This window comes from Thunnus maccoyii, chromosome 1 (assembly GCF_910596095.1).
Source record: "Thunnus maccoyii chromosome 1, fThuMac1.1, whole genome shotgun sequence".
Lineage (NCBI taxonomy): Eukaryota > Metazoa > Chordata > Actinopteri > Scombriformes > Scombridae > Thunnus > Thunnus maccoyii.
Window position 1 is genome coordinate 20,899,104 of NC_056533.1, and position 17,318 is coordinate 20,916,421.

Genomic DNA, 17,318 nt, shown 5'->3' on the forward strand with positions numbered 1-17,318 from the left:
TCCTTATTAATGTCAAAGTTAAACAGTCTAGCATTTCATAATTTTCAGGGAAAAACATTAGGCTACCACACATCCGGCTAAGGTCACCACAAGTGATTAGGGCAATAATGGGTAGCAACAACGTGATATTCTAGGTGCTATCATTTATGCAGTCACATTGTCCATCCTTAGTGAGAGAGGTAACAGAATAAAAAAGCTTTTCCTTCTCAGGATTGTTCACAACTTACAGTCAGTGCTGTTGTTACAGGCAGATACTGCTCAGGAAGTTGAGTCATCTCTGGGGTTTCGGACTGTTGCTGAGACAAGACATTTGAAGCTGTCACCTTGGACTCTTAGAAACTTGGATGGATTTTTTTCCACTTTTTTTTAATACTTTATAGACCAATTGATTTATCAGCTAATCAAGAAAATAGTCTGCTGGTTAATTGATAATGAAAATAATCATTAGTTGCAGCCCTAATTGAGATAATGAAATGGGTAACTCCCAGCACAGATGCTGTGTTGAATTAAGCCCACAGCACCTTTGGGAGCATCAACAGCACTTTGTCAACCACCCTCAAGGTCTTTAGGCTATTAGATGTCCTGATCTGTATCTCTGATGTCAGTATGTGTGTTTGAATGACTCTTTCTGTATCCATAGCGCAATATGAAGCGAAATGGGAGTCGTGGCTGCGTGACAAGAAAGACCAGATTTGGATCACGAGAGCGGGACTGGCTCAAGGGGGACACCCAGCGGGGCTGTGTGTGTCTGTATGGGGGGACAGTAGACCCCCAGTTACCTGCCTCTGGCCCCCAGGCCACCTCCACCCCTCAGACAGACTTGCAGTTGGTGCTCTGCTCCACCAGCACCACCGTGGAAGAGCTGTGTGCCCAGAGGGATGGAAAGGGACTCTATGCTCAGCTGCATGGAGACCTAGTCAGGTAAATACATACTCATCACAGTTATACTTTATTACATCCAACAGCTACAGCCCTGCATCAGTGCCCTTACTAGATCCATTCAGTCACAGGATTGTTGTGCACTCAGAAGCATCTGAATGCTCACAGCCCAATGCATAATCATGTAATTACTGTACATGGGAGTAGAAATAAGTGAAAGAAATGAAAAGATATTTAAAGTGTATAGAGATGCTTTGGATTGCAGTTATGCATACATAGTGCAAACGAAATGTGAGTCCTTACACAGCTTGTTTAGACAGCTGTGTTGGATAAAATGGAAGCACATCTCTTCCAATCAGACTCACAACAGTTCCCTAACATCTAACATATGCAAATTTGAAGCACTAAACTTATAAATAAATGCCCACATCTCATTTATCTCCTATCACAAAACTAGACCAGGCCTTTGCTTTTAGTTGATAACAGAATGTCACCTTGAACAAGCTGGACTTGATGCAGAGAAGGCAAACACAGCAGTGAGGACCTGCTGCAGTTACCCCAACATCCCACACTCCCACAGCACCTCACCCACACCCTCAGGGATTACAACTGTACGCCTCTGTCAAATCCACAAGACATACTGTATGTAGACAGAAATAGCAAATGACCGCTTGATTATCTGTGAAAGCATAAAATGCTGGCTCGCTGATCCATGACCAGGAAGGAATCTGGGCTGTTCCTTTTCTGCTTTCCTGGGAAAGCCTATGTGAGGATATTAGAAAGGAGACAGTCTAAAATAAGTAATCAGCTGTAGCTAAAATTGCAGTGGCTTATGCCTTACTGTCTGTTCAGTGTTTTCATGATGTGGAATATTGAGACATATCTTCAAATCTGAAAAGGCATGTGGGGAACTAGAAGAAATGCCAGTTGTTGGGTTTATAATGGAACATAATTAATGGGTGTGTAGGTGGATGTTAATGGCAAAAAGATCATGCCATTGACATCATATATTGTTTTAGAGGCATGACTGGAAGTTGTTAATGACTCAATAGGCTGGCAGCCAGTGGTGTGATCAAATAACAGTGTATGAACCAACCTGGTTATATCTATGCTGATTATGAGCTGTAGGCATTGCAGAGTAATTCATACTGTTAAAAAATGAAAGGCTTTTGGTAAGCTTGTGGATAGTCTGTGCTGGTTAAATTTATATTCCAGCAGTACAGCACTTAAATTGCAGTCTGCCAGCCAGTATGACTGGGCAGATTTAAATCAAATAATAAAGTCTTCAACATCGAAAAACGGAGTAATACCAACTCTGTTTATACAAAGGAAAATTCCCTTCCTACATACAGCACATACGGTAAAATCAAGGTTAGCATAAATGCATTAAATTAAAAAGTGCATATGTCCATGGAAAATACATGAGCTGTAATGTTTGACCTTAAAGAGTCTCCTAGGCCTATAATTTTCTCTCTTTCATGTTAATCAATTTAGATAAATCATGCTATGATTTATAATACATGCAGATGTTGACAATAGTGAGACAAGTGCTGAAGAAGGAGCAGCAAGTAAGGACGTGATGGAAGAGATGCAAGCTTTTTTTAGTGACTTTCTTTTTATAGCTTGTAGTAATGTGCTGCTTACAGGAAGACATCTGTGTTCTTTCCTGATTTTCAGTCAGACAAACTCCCTTTTAAGTTAAATTTACTGATGCAATGGAGTTGATGGAGGACATTCATCCTTCCAGGATCACAATGCCAACAGAGTGAGCAAAGTGGTCTAGTATTCTCTTTCCCACCAATGGGCTCTTCCTGGGGGATCCCTAAGTGTTCCCAGGACAGATGGGATTTGTAATCCCTCCAATGTGTCCTGGGTCAGTCCATGGCTTTCCTCCCAGTTGGTAATGCCCAGAACACATCCAAAGTGAGGCTCCCAGACATCTCAGCTGGCTCCTCTCAGAGGAATAGCAGTCTAATACCATCGGCCTCCCAAATCACTGAGCTCCTCACTCTAACATGTAAAGTCAGGCCAGCCACCCTGCAGAGAAATCATATCTCATCCGCTTGTATTTACAATCTGCAAGGTGAGGGACCACACCAATAGCAATTCATGAATACTGCTATGATTGAAAATATCAGATGGAACTTCAACCAGGTGCCAGTGCTACTGGAGTCAAACGGAAGGTAAATTTACAGGTGAATGCTCCCAAATTCTGCCCAAATAAGTGGTACAGGACCAGTATCTTGTGGGCTCACAAGGCGAAGGGTAGACGCTGGGTGCAATACGACTGTTGGACAAGGGGAAGGATTGGAACAGATTAGGTATTGTGAACCTTGGCAACAGGAAACAGGGGATGGAGGATGACTGTTATTATTTGGCATTTGCCTTGTGGTCAAAGCTTTAACTTGCTATAACTGGGAGACAAGATATGGGTTGAACATATTATAGACTGCTATGTGGCAAAGAAATAAGCTATGAATATTAGTTTTGATTAACATCAAGCCCAGATTTAAGCACTCAATTGGCATTACTATAGTGGTAAATTAGAAAAACATGTCTACCCACAAATATTGTGATTTGTTTCATTAATTGTAAGCTTTGCTCAATTATAGTCTGATTATTGATTTTCACTAGAGGTACCTTCCAATACAGTACAAGGATAACAAATAATTAATACATTTTCAACCTCCTGCTTCCAGCACTTGATTTCTATGTGAAGAAACTGAATTGTTGCTACATGATCTATAATCATAGAGACATTACATCTCCTGAAAACTAATATAATTTGAAATACACCCTGCTGAAATTAAAACACACTTCTCCTCTTTTTGGTACTTGCAGAGCCTGAACCCATTTAAAGTTATTTTGGCTAATTACACCTCTCGATGTCTCTGTTGGGTGGTACAATGCTGGGAATCACCAGCGCAAACTAATAATAATTGTAAAGGTGTAAGGAAAATTTCAGTCAGTTACCATCTGTACATGCCCACACAATCCAGAGAAGTCTAATCAACCCAAATAAGTGGAAACACCTGTATAGATGCACCATTGTTTTGTAGGGGTTCCTCTACATACCACCTATCTCTGGTGTATCTACAGTAAATCCAGAGACACGTTTCCATTTTTTTCTGCACAATTTACCTTCCACCCTGAGAACAAATGAACCCATTGCCTGCCATCGGACAGAGATTTAACAGCTTCTTGCAGCATTGCCCAAGGTTAGCGGATTTGTGAATAAATGAGGCATATCTGTGCTGAATGTTAGTGTCAGTGTGAATGGTTAACAGGGACTGTCAGTCATCCCCCTTGCTGCTGGATGGAAGCTCCCTTAATCCTGCACTGAGGTGTTTGGGCCACAGCTGTGTGAAATCAAATGACATGATCCTGCAAATCACATATGCTCACAGAGGGAAGGTGGCCTTTGGTTGTGGCATGGGGACAGTGATGTTTCAAAATTCAAGCACTGCAAAGCATTTTCTGTTTAATTTACAGTAAATGTTCTTTAATCTTTAATCATTTAACACATTTAGTTGTTAGTCATCATACAGATACTGACGTATTTATAAAAAAACAGCTAATACATGTATATCAGTCCAACTCTACAATGAAATAGGAATCAAAAACTAATTGCTACTAACATCAATTTATCATCTTCATGGTATAACACTGTCTTTCTCTTATTTCTGAATGGCAGATGTGTCTCGCGTAATAATACGAATGACAAAAAACATTGAGACCTGTAAAATTATAATAAAGTTATAAAAATGGAGAGCTCCAGATTATCACTCAAAACAATTATTAGATTAAACAAAAGTGTGAGTTTCATTTGATTTGATTTCCTTCATGCAGAAGTATATTGTTAATATGAAAGGCTGGATTGCATCTGGCTATGGGTACTGGATTTCAGGTTTGGCATTCATCCTGTTACATATCAGTGAGAAGAGCCCTTAAAGTGCTTAATAGTGAAGTGAGATGATTCCCTCAGTCAAATCCACAGTTGGAGAAAGATTGGTCTTAACTATACATTCACATTTTAACACTTTTTTGGGTTTCATTGAGAAAATAAGTATGGTATGCAGGGTGATGAATATGTAGTATGTTCAGTTTGTCTGAGGTAAATACTTGTAATGCCTACAGTATTTTCCTATGATGTGACTCAAAGCAGTGGAGGCACAGAAGCACAGACAAAGACGTTTTGGTGGCACAAGTGCGTTTTCCACAGTTTGGTTTGGTAATTTTTTGGCTCCAAATGATCCATTCTGAGGTCAACCATCTCAGGGCATTTTTTTCTTTAAAGAAAATTCCAAAACACACACAAAAAAGGTGGCACACCCATCAGTCCCTGTTAGCAGTGCTTCCAGCTTGGCCAGACACCCCATTGAACATTTTTTGTAATATTTGTGGGTGGGAAGCCATTGAGGGGTCTTGTGTCATGTTGCTCCTCAAGTGACTCCTTCTGGTTGGTCAGGGTGATTTTGCAGAGGGAAGTTGAAGTTTTTAAATAGACTATTCCTTTTCTTGTTGTTGTTGAAGCCTAACTGCATATATATTGTTTTCTAATTCAAAATATTACACAATAGTTTTCTCCTAGGAGAAAAGTTTTCTCTCCAAGCAATTGTCTGCTGCGAGAGAGGATAAAGGAACTGTACTCCTTTAGTTTAAAACTTGTTTTTTATGTAATGCTTCTGTGTATGTGTCCCCCATTTATAGAGACTGAAAGAAACTGATGTTACTATTTTGTGGTGACATTGTCCCACCATCTCACCTTTGCTTCTCTCCTGCAGGAGGCTGGACCCCACTGAGCGACCTCTCCAGATGGTGTATGACTATCTGGCAGCTATGGGCTATGCAGACCCTGTGCGAGTGCAGCAAGAGGCAGCCAACTCAGACCTCAGCTGCTTGATCCGCTTCTACAGTGGTGAGTACTGACCCACAGAGGCCATCATCTCCAATCTTCACTATCTGCTGTTGATCCTTGGGATCTGGTGGGGGCCCAGTATCTTCCTCTGAAAAAGGTCTCTTTGTGTGTGCATGAAAGTGTGTGTTCTCTGACAAGCATTTTCCTCTGGTCAAATTAAATGCAGTTGTTGTTAAAGGCTCCCTGAATGAAATGCCTTTCTGAAGCTGTGCCTCGCTTTCAAGGTAGTCGGGGATACCACAAACATACACCCATCATGATGAGTGACCCACCATCCCTCTTCCTGTGGTGTTTCTCCATCCCTGTGTGGGCTACCTTTCACCTGCTGCTGTCAACATGCTCCCTTGAACACAGACCTGGAGTGACTAAGTGTCCTTGTGTCAGTGTGATATATAAATGCAGCAACTCTGTAGAGGAAACGATGACAAATTTGTATCCCTGCATGTATCTAAATACGGCTTAGATAAACACACAGACATCTTTAGCTCTCGTTTGTTGCAGGTCTAATGATACTCTTACAGTAGCAGCAATTAAGAGATTTGCCATTAAGGGTAAATGGTGAACGTTGTTCTGTAATGCTTTTCTACTTAATGAACTGACTGCTGTTCCTGCTGAGTCAGTGGAACTCCTCGTGTTTGGGGTTATAACTGCACGCTTGCTGTGGTGCCAGAGAAAGAGGAAGACTGAGCAAACCACAGCGTCTGAAGGGCTTACATGTCATTCCTCCCACACAGAGCACACACTCCTCCCTACACTGAAATGCAGTGCTGCCACACTGAATAAAAATACAGGCTAAACACAAGCTTTGTATTGAAATTTTCTTTGACCAGGCACATGCAAGGAAACTATTCTAACCATGAAAAGACTTAGCAACAGATATAATGACTTTGTTTATCATCTGAAACAACAAGATTATACTCAAATTTGACCAGTATGATATAACTGTGTACTATAAGATACCATAGTGACCTGCTTTATCTGTCATACATACTTCAAATCCATCAATCATCAAATTTTGGGTTACAAGCAGCTTTTATATTGTGATATGTTGTCATGGCTTTAGGCAGCCTCTTAAGAATGAATACAACTTTCTTTTTATACCATTTTGGTAATAAAACTGATGTTTGTTTGTTTAGCTGTCAAATCTCAAGCTCACTGTGGCCTCAGTCTTATTCTTAGTGTCCAGTGGAAGCTTAACTGTTGTTTGCCCCTTGCCAACATGAGAACTGGCTGGGTCTTGGCTACTATCTGTAGTCAAGCCGCATTGGCCAGAGTCTAGCCGGGGCCCCTGGGAGACTTCCTGCCTCCTTTTGTCAGCTCATGGGAAAAGAGGACCAGGGACCAGGCTTTACTGGTACTCTGGCTAAGGTCAAGAGGACAACTTCATTTGGTTGTTTGCTGCCTGTAGAATTTGGAAATAAGTAACTTGTAGTATAGTTTGTGTGTTATTGCTGCGTGTTGAATTATCCCATTGTGTTCACCCACCTTCCCTGTGCTCTCCAGTCATACAGCCTCACCAGTATACTACATTCTTTGGCTGGCACAAGGTAACCCTGGTGTTTCATTTCCACCCACCGTGCTGATGTGGGTGGGCTGTGATGTATTGATGAAACACACAACAACAGCCTTATTCTGAGATCCCTCTCCCAGGTGGTTGCTTGTCTAACAGCTGTTGTCAGGGGTAATGATCTGACTACGCAGATGAGGGGAATTGTGGCCCATCAATAAAGACTACAGTGCCTACGGAACCACCTGATGTGGTGCACCGTATATGTGAGTTCTGCAATTTAATAGGCTTATATCAGTGGTTTTCGACCTGCGTGTTGGAAACTTGAAAGTGGTAATAAGCTAAATCTAAATTAGATAAGTAAGACATGTACCTAAGAGCATGATTTGTGACATCACAACTCGTCTGGATCTAATCGTCGTCTAGTATTACCTTTCGACGTTGCTAGATTCGCACGATCATGACATCACAAGATCACGCAAGAATCCATCTTGTCAGGCGTATGTGTACCAATCAGTGTCCTACGTGTGATTGTGTGATCGTGTGATCTTGTGATCTTGTGAATCCATCTGCCTTGCAAGGTAAGACGATGATAGGTGGTGATAGACAAATGGCTCATCCAGTGCCTGCCCTTTTCCAAACAGTTTCCAAGGACGACTTCTGTGTAACAAACCATCTGGCGCATCAGATTAGGTCCAATATGCAACTTATACAAGTGTGATGTGGAAACTTGAAGCCTCCAGTAATACACTGAGAATGAACTTTTCAGTGAAGTAGGAGAGATCTTGTGTCCAGCAGTTAAACTTTTGAATTAAAGATATTTGTCTATTTATAGATTCTGGATTTTCCATTGAGGGAGGAGGAGGAGTAATTTAAAGGAATTTAACATAAGCAAGTAATTGTACTTCTTTGGTGGAAAAAACATATTATGCACAAATTATTATTCAAAGCAGCATATTTTTATGTCTCAAAATATGTCTGGAGGGGATCTTCACCATCCTCTTATTTGTACAGGAAACTCATCTCGAATCTTCTCCACCCTCCCACCTCCCACACTCACTCCTGCTGTGGTACACAGATGAGATGAAAACAAACATGGACAAGGGAGTAAACATTTCTAAATGCTGACTTAATAAAAATGCTCCAAGTGAAAACAACTCAGGGGCCTGAGGGCCAGTGGTTCTCTAGTTCGGCCCATGCAGCTGTAGCACAGATAAGGAGTGCTGTAATCTCTGGCGCTTGTCCACTGGGCCCTGTTCCACCTCTGCCTGGGTGATCTCTGTCTTACATCTTTGAGCATTGAGACCTGAAGCTGCTACACACAGTTCATGTCAGGCCTACCTCCAGTTTCAGAGCAGAAGGAAATAAGTCATTTGCGAGCAGTGTGAACTCACCTAATAAGTTATTGATTTGGCTGGTGCCAATTTACCAGCGGAAATTAAACTTAAATGAAGAGTTTGAATGTCTGTGATGGCATGGACAGTGAACCAATGTCTGAAACTCTGGGGCCCAATGATTTATCACTAAGTCATAATTATCATGTCCTGAAGGAGCAGAAAGCAAAAAATCACAGTAAATAACCAAGCACAAGGTTGCTCTTTCATTTTATGGTTTGTAGGGAGGAAGCTGGTTTACAGCAACCGAAAGTAGCGAAAGAGAAAAATTAAATTCTATTCAGATCTAGGTAGCCACAGAATTGCCCTGAGCAAGAGAGCTCTGCAGAGCGGGCTCTCCGTGGTTTCCTGCCAGTTCCTCATAATATGCTGTTTCTGTGATGGAGCTCTACTCCAGAGGATTTCCTCTTTCTCATTTCAAACCTGCAGACTGTCTCTTATCCTAGATTTATGGTCAGTTTTCAAATGAGATAGCTTACCGTTTGAGAAACAAAATGTTAATGACGTCTGTTATTGGTCTGTTTTAATGTATTCGGCCTTCAGTTGTGCATTTTCCATCTGTTTGCAGATCCTGCTATATTTGATATAGATAGAACTAAATTCCATGCACAGAGTTTAAAGAAGAGTTTTTTAATAACACAGACCACCGAGAGGAGGCATCTGGGTGGTGGGTTGAATTTGAATTTGCTGCCAAAAAAGAGCTTGCTGTTCTGAGTCAAATCAGACTGTGTTTCCGCCTCCACTGACCCCCTACTGCATGCTAACGCAATCTATGCAATCTTGAGCAAAACAAAAAAGCCCTGTGATACAGGGAGTATTGTGTCCAACTAAGTGCTTGACAGTTGCCTTGAAATAATCAAATATGTGATTAAAAACAGATTCAAAAAAGGGTAAACACCCTCCAGATCAAGATGAAGAGTTACAGACTGATTGTTACACAAAAGAGATGAAAATGGGCACAATGACTGTCTTTTGACTGCTGACCTTTTTTTTCTAAAACACAGACATGCTTTGAAAAGGGACGATAATTGGCTAACATACCTTTTTCATTTTTACGTTGGCTGTCATCCAGTTAATTAACAGCTGTTCAGAATTATATGTTGCTGCTCTTGTTTATCATTCTAATTAGGGCTGCAACGGTTTTATAATCGATGAAGCTGCAGATTGTTTTCTTGATTAATTTATTAATCGTTTGGTTAACAACATCAGCAAACAGTGAAAAATTCTCAAGACAATTTCCTAGAACTCCAAATGTCTTGTTTATGTCACAGATATATGGAAGATATTCAGTTTAATACAATGTTAAGACAAGGAAAAGTAGCAAATTCTCAAAAGTGGAACCATCAAAAATGTGGAATTTTTGTTTGAAAACAGTCTCAAACAATTACTTGATTATTAAAATAGTTGCAGGATTATTTTCTGTTGGTCAGCTTTTTGAATAATCAACTAATTTTTGCAGCTATATTTCTAATGTTTAATATATTAATATTGTCAATTTCAGTTCATAGTTATAGTAATAGATATGAAGACAAGCCGAAACACCAGTTTTATTCTTCTGTAATGAGTTATTAGAACAAATGGCTTCAGTTTAACTTACTTTGTAGCCCTCCACCCTGTTGTAGCTCCTCAGTTCAGTTCCCCTCTTTGTTTTTTATCACCCAATCACATCCTATCTTACACTTTTCATACAGTCCCTCTGTCCTCCCTCCCTCTGTCACCTCTCTCTACGGGAGCAAAATTTGACCTGCTGCGCGGCCTCGTTGCTCATCTCGCAGGCCACGTGAAGTGAGATGTCACCGAGACTGCTGGCGGGTGAAGGCCGCGGCCACACTCGAGATGAACAGAGGAGAGATAAGAAGTAGCACAATTGACTCTGATCTGTCACTTGTCACCCTGTCCCCGTGGTTTGGCAGCATCTCCAAGGAGGCCGCCTGACACAGGTTGAGGATTAGTTTAGTGGAGGCAAAAACATCCTGCAACAAAAAACAGTGTTACACAACATTTACGACCATGTCACTAAACCCCTCCAGAGCCACTGGGAATGGACAACACTATTCGTCATCGGTGGGATGGGATTGATTTGGCCAGCTTTCCACAGAGCAGCCAGTGGTGGCTGTTGAGACAGTTGGGAGGTTTACCGGCTCGGATTGGACTTTGATTTTGTGAACAAACCCGTTTCCCTAGCAACTAATAACCCCACAGACCTTGAGATAGAACATGTGTGTTTGTTTTAGAGAAGTTGGCTCTTTATGGCTAAGACTAGTTTCGTATTGTGTAAATAGGCCAATGATCTTTCAGACGAATGGTCGTATTGATAAGAAAGTGCAAAAAGCAACGTATTGGGCATGTGTGGATGCCTGTGTGATCACAGGGAGAATGTCCACTTTTTGTGTGCATATTACTCACCAAATCTGATCAAAGTATTATTTTACCTGTTGAGAAATAAATTTATTATAAGGTGTGCAGTCTTTGGTACATGTGTACACTTCACTGCTTTAAGAAGAACAAGTAGAAACCATCAAACTAGCAGCAGATCACTTGAGTTAGCTCCTGTAAGTACCAGGGAGAAGAGAACATGCTTTGCTGCACGGCTCTTTCTCTGTCTTACTTCCATTATCTCAGTTTGCTATGACAGCTCTCCGTCGCCTTTAATCTTCAGAGCTGATGAGAGCCATTGAAGGAGGCATGGCTGACATAATTTTTTGATGTTCAAATACCTATTTAGACTTCATTTTACATTCACACTTTAGCAGACCCTGCAGATCAGACTGAACTATTGTTGCAGTTTCTTCACTGCCTTTTGAACTCACAAATTATTTTATTTTGTCTAATATCTCTTGATCTCCAGGTCTCCTGTGTGAGTCTGTGGTGCCCTAATTGTGAGCTGATTCTCACACAGAAACACAAAAAAATTATGTTCTGCCTCATATCAGTCTTTTTTAGATGACCAGTGTCATACAAAAAGGATTCTTTCTCCACTGTTAGCATCCTGTAGGTTCTGGTCTTAAGACAGCATAACACAGCTAGCTTGCCTCTGTAGCTGTACTGTGAAGCCAGTGAGAGCATCCTGTCAACCTGTATCAATTCAAATCAGTTTGCAATGATGGCTTTACTGATGTGTGCGGGTGTTTGCAGTGTGCGGGTGTTTGGCTTAATTACTTGTTTTAATTCATGTATTATGTTTGGATTATTTAAACTGACTCTTTGGCTGTCAGCTGTATTCTGTAAACCTTTGAGGTTGTTGACAACAACTACTGTAACAAATACTCAAATGAAATGTTAAAAGGTTTTTAGTGTTTGACTTGCAGCATGTCATTTGCTGAATCTCTCTCTTTATCACTTGGAGAGGGGATTTGTGTGTGGATTCCTTGCACGGATTTAAGAGTCAGTCCATGATAGTAAATCCTCATCTGAATTTAAATGTTCTCTCAGCACAAGTAGCTGTTCAAATAAAATACTGTTTAAATGATGGCATTTAAAAAAAATATAAAACTGTCTGATCAAAGAATATATAAAGAAGAGTATGAATCTAAGCAATGCCTACTTACTGTACCTGACAGTTTTTGATACATTGTGCTGTGGATGTATTTCATATTGAATTGAGGTTTAATATCCAGCCATTCTGTCCAAGTGTTTCCCCCTCTTCAGTCAGTTACGCTGTAAGAGTTTGTGTCTCTAATTTTCTCTCTGATTGAGGGGACGCCCAAGGAACGGGCACTACTATTGATCTGCCAGCCAGTCAATTTGTCGTCAGAGGTACTTGGCTTGTTCATTATCAGTTTGCCTGAAGAAGAAAAACATGAGCAGGCTGTCATTTCATTTGGATGTCCGTGAAGTGAAAGTGAAGGTGGAGAGAGACAGAGAGAGCTAGTCAGACAGAAAGAAGGAGAACAGATTGCCAGTGAGAGCCTCTGAGTGGGAGGCAGCATAAGTTGGTTGGAGGAAATTTTAACAACAGAGGACAAGAGGCTGAGGCAGTGTCTCCTCTGTGCTTATTTGACCTGCCATTAACCTGAATGTGTAGAAGAAACCTGGCAGAGACAGCAGCACTGCTGTCTGATGTGTCCTTCAGCGCTGACCAGCTGAGGCTGTCTGCTGTGCAGGTTGGCATAATTTAATCGAAAAAGAGTTTAATTTGACAAAACCATGACTCATTCATCAATATGATTGATTCTTAGCAGTAGAGATATAGAGAAAGAAAGGAAGGAGAGAGTGATAGAAACATAATCATATACGTTCACAGGACACCTTAATAATTTACCTGCCGTTCAACTTTGCTTTGATGTGTTGACTGGCATGTGGATTTGACAGACACATATGAGAAGTAATTATATGATGAGAAAGTTTGGATCCTTAATTTCAAGGATCAATTGAGCCACTATGACTTAGACTTCTGCACTGGCCTAAAAGTGATACCCGTACCCGGCGATAATCATGTCTTCAAAACCTGATCTGTCCGAACCTGACTGGTATTGTCGAATTTAGCCTTGTGTATATTTTAGAACAGATTCGGAACAGCACACTCAGACAGATAAAGTGGGAAATTTCTCAATAAGTTACATTTAAAATAAACAAACACAAACACAACCTGAGTCTGCAGCTTTTATGCAACAAAACAGCTCAAATGAGTTGGGCAGCAGCGCTCTGCTATGGTTTAAATTTGATCGGTTTAATGGAGAAACTTTCTCCCCCTCAGTGTCAGATCAAACATATTATTGTGCAGTCAGTCATTCGTCCAGATGTACAGAATATGAGATAATAGGGCAGTGTCCATCCTAAGTGTTGATGTAAGATCAGTCCCTGGAAACATGAAGCTAAGGAACTGACTAATCTATAGGTGATATCATACTGACCTGTGACTATCTATGTGACTTCATTTTCTGGAAGCCTCCATCCTGACCGCAGAACATTTGCTATTAATTAGCTGAATGTGTTTATCAGGGGAGGTGTGGGGGTTCCTGTGCATTAGATAGATGTTTGCATATGTCAACACTAACCTCTATTTGTGGCCTTTTTCCTCCAGAACGTCCAGGGAACGCGGACCAGCAGGAACGGACCCTGCTGACAGGCGTATTTAGCGTCAGGAAAGGCAAGACGCAGCTGCACAAGTGGGCGGAGCGGCAGGTCATTCTGTGCGGCACCTGTCTAATCGTGGCCTCCGTCAAAGACAGCCTGACTGGGAAGATGCACATCCTGCCTCTGGTGGGGGGAAAGGTGAGAGATCAGAGTTTGGAGGTCAGACAACCTGAAGGGGTTTTCGCTTTCCCCAAGGAAGAGCCCACACTCTGTGCTTAGTGTAGATACTCTACATCATCACAGCTGGGCTGGATGTCTGGATAGAGCTGAGTCCAGTGCTATCAGTTAAGAAGATGACTCACTACTGTAGATGCACACTGTGTCATCTAACGCAATGCCCCTCAAGCATGTGCTATTTAGGTCATATACATACTATATATGTACGCATATAACGGTTGTCATTCCAACTAAAGATAATACAGGAGCTTATTTCCCTCTTTACCTTGACAGGGAGTCAATAAGCTATTTTATTGCTAACCAATAAAAGAAGGTGCAGATTCCTTTTATACATAACTATATGCACACTTTAATGAAAGGAATCCATTTACAAGTCTTTAAAATACAAACTGTATATCAAAAATACATTAATACATCACCACAAAATAAATACTGAAACAACGCTGACTGATGTAAAACTTTGTTAAGATGACTGAAAACTGAGTGATTATTTTACCAATATCATTGCAATAAATAGTAATGATAAACAGTATTTGCCATTTGTCTGCCAGTGTTCCTCCTCATCATATCTGTGTGTTGTCTTTGTATTGAGGTGGAGGAGGTGAAGCGGAGGCAACACTGTCTGATGTTCAGCTCAGCCGGATCACAGGCCCAGACATACTTTGTCAACTTTGACACACTCGCGGACTACCAGCGATGGCATCGGCAGGCATCAAAAGTAAGCAGGAGACAAAGAGTGTGTGTTACTGCCGTGTGTAGCGCACATTATGTTTCCTCCCATCTTTTCTCTCTGCAGCGATTTGTTTGATCCCAGTTTGTCCCTCTGGGCTCGTCCTTAAATCAGGGATTAGATGTTGGGACTACAGTTGCCTTCTGTATTGTCTGCCTGTGGAGTCGTCCAATCAGAAACCGTTTGTCTGAGTGCTGCTGATTGGCTCCACAGAGGCAGACTCTCAGTGGTGTCTGGCAATGATTGAACAGCATACCTCGAGTCACATAGTTGATCTGTTTTATTTCTATTAGAGTTCACTTCTATTGAGTTTTTTCTCTTTTACTGCAACTCACATCAGTCTTACTTATATAAGTCAGTGTGGATGAGAGTTAAATGACCCAAACACATTTTTGTATTTGTGTTATATATCTTTCAGACAGTGCTGCCAGGTCTTCACAGCTGTTCTTCAAACAAGTCATTGTTAGGGACTGAGCCCAAAAGGCAGAGGAAACGAGGACTACTGTTTTACAGTAGTCCTTGTTTCAGCTTGCTTTGGCTCTAATATTCTAATTCATGGCTATTGTGCCGCAGCTCCTTCCTGGAGCTGAACAGCCTTTTTGAGAGCCTCCACTGAGGCAGAGCCAGCCTACAATTAGCCATGGAAGGAGAAAGCCAACTGGAAAAAAAAAGAAAATCCAATTAGTTGCAGATTCATGCTAAGTCCAGGATCTCTCTCTACCGTGGTGGTATGGATTACTGGGTTAGAGTAGCCTATGAGCGCACTGTATTTAGGCAGAGACTTAGACGAAAGGTTTCTATGGAGACCGGGGATGATGACTGATGAAGGTTTTTGGTGGATTTGGGCCAGTGTTTATGCTACATTGCATAAATCGTAAGAGTGTGTGTTTGAGACGCAGCAATTGCATTTGTGCTTGCAAAATGAGCATACAGGATTAGACTGAATACTGAATGCAGGTCAGAGATACATTACAGTTCTGGAGCAGCATATAAGAATTAGTATTAATTGGAAGTCTGAATGTGTGAAATACAGTCCTGTAGATTTGTTTTTGTACATGTTTAAACTAATTATGTTACATACATTTGTACAACTAATTAGCATTTGGTACACATAATTAAAAATGTGAAGAAATTTTTTTGATAATGATTTTGCAGTATATGTCCTCTATTGCTGACATTGGCTATGCAGTTGCCAGAGATATACGAGGCTCTGGCTGATGTCAACAATCCTCTCTCAATAATGATTTTATGAGATTAATTATTTGTTCACGTACAAACTGCATTAAAAGCATAGCCCTGACTCCACATCAGATGTCTTTGCTAAAATTGAGTTTGCAGTTAGTTAATTTGATTAGTGAATAATATGTATTGCATTACTCACTGTTCAGTAACCATCGCACCAGAACAAGGACATCCCTGACAGTGTTTAAAAAGTCAGAAGCTGCACAGAGAAGGCTGAACTACTGCAGCATCTTGGAGTTTTAAGGGTGCAGCAAAGAGGACTGGAGATGTCGATCAAGTGCTACATTAATGCACCAGATATATCTGAGAAAACGGCATTATCAGTGAGATTGCCTATTTTTGAGCTGTCTTGTAATCTTAATATGATGCTAAACTGACATAAGACAATAGCATAGACATGTGAAAGTACATCAGTAGGCAAACAAAAAGGCTCAAAAAAGTGATGAGTTCAATTGTGGACAATTGTTAACTTCATCCATGTATGAATGATTGACTCAATGTGTTTTGACTGAATGATCAAGGAATGTGGCGTCCATCTTTGAGCATCTAGAAGAACTGGTAAAAATCACAAAACTTCTGTTCATGTCACAGTATGGAGTATTAGTCTCCTCCAACATAGCTGTCCATTTCAATGGACCATCTGTCCTTTCTGTGTCTTCTCTCCTTGTCTTCTTTCTCTATCACATTCCTTCACAGTTATTCACTGTCACAATGTTTGTAACTACTATGCAAATCACCTAAAACAACAGAACTATTATCTTTTGACCCCTCTTTAATTCTTCTGTCAGTCAGTCTGTGACCATCATCCCACTCTCACGTCTCTTAATAACTCTCTTTAAAGAAGAGTTGCCGGCAAGTAGAAGAGTAGTTTTGTGGGAGATGAGCAGTTTTGTCTTTGTCATCTCTAAAAGCGGTGACGTGATGTCACGCTCTGCTGAGCAGCCGTCCCATTTTCTGGCCTGCTGCACAGCGTGCAGCCCTGTAGTTAATGGAGGACGCTGTCCTCAGACTGGCTGAACGAGCATTACTAGGAAGCCTGCGATGATGGCTGGCCTGTAAACAGTCATCTCGGAGATGAGCGAGGGTCTGTTCAGCTGCATTTTGTTTGTGAAATGAGACAAATCTGTGTAAACGTACTGTAACAGCAGCGAAAGGAGACTGAGATTTGAATTATGCCACAGCACAGAATCACACATGTAGATATAATCACAGACACGTTGGTTTTGCTACTTGTGAAGACATTGTGTGTCTCACATTCATTCCCTTGGGGCTTAACACTATCTTAGCCTAACACAGTACAATTCAACAGCACCACAAACTCCAGCCATCAAAATGACTATAACATTGAATTAAATCCTCTCTAAAGCAGTTTTTAAAAAATTTACATTTTAACCT

At 41.0% G+C, this 17,318-nt stretch overlaps 1 protein-coding gene across 1 annotated transcript in view; it reads left to right on the forward strand.

Annotated features, from left to right (window-relative positions):
- phlpp2 (PH domain and leucine rich repeat protein phosphatase 2) overlaps window positions 1–17,318 on the forward strand; it is a 41,253-nt gene that overhangs the window by 4,645 nt on the left and 19,290 nt on the right. The window contains exons 2-5 of the mRNA XM_042418882.1: window positions 641–921; window positions 5,664–5,797; window positions 13,722–13,912; window positions 14,544–14,669. Coding sequence (XP_042274816.1) covers window positions 641–921; window positions 5,664–5,797; window positions 13,722–13,912; window positions 14,544–14,669 — 732 coding nt within the window. The remainder of the gene's footprint in view (window positions 1–640; window positions 922–5,663; window positions 5,798–13,721; window positions 13,913–14,543; window positions 14,670–17,318) is intronic.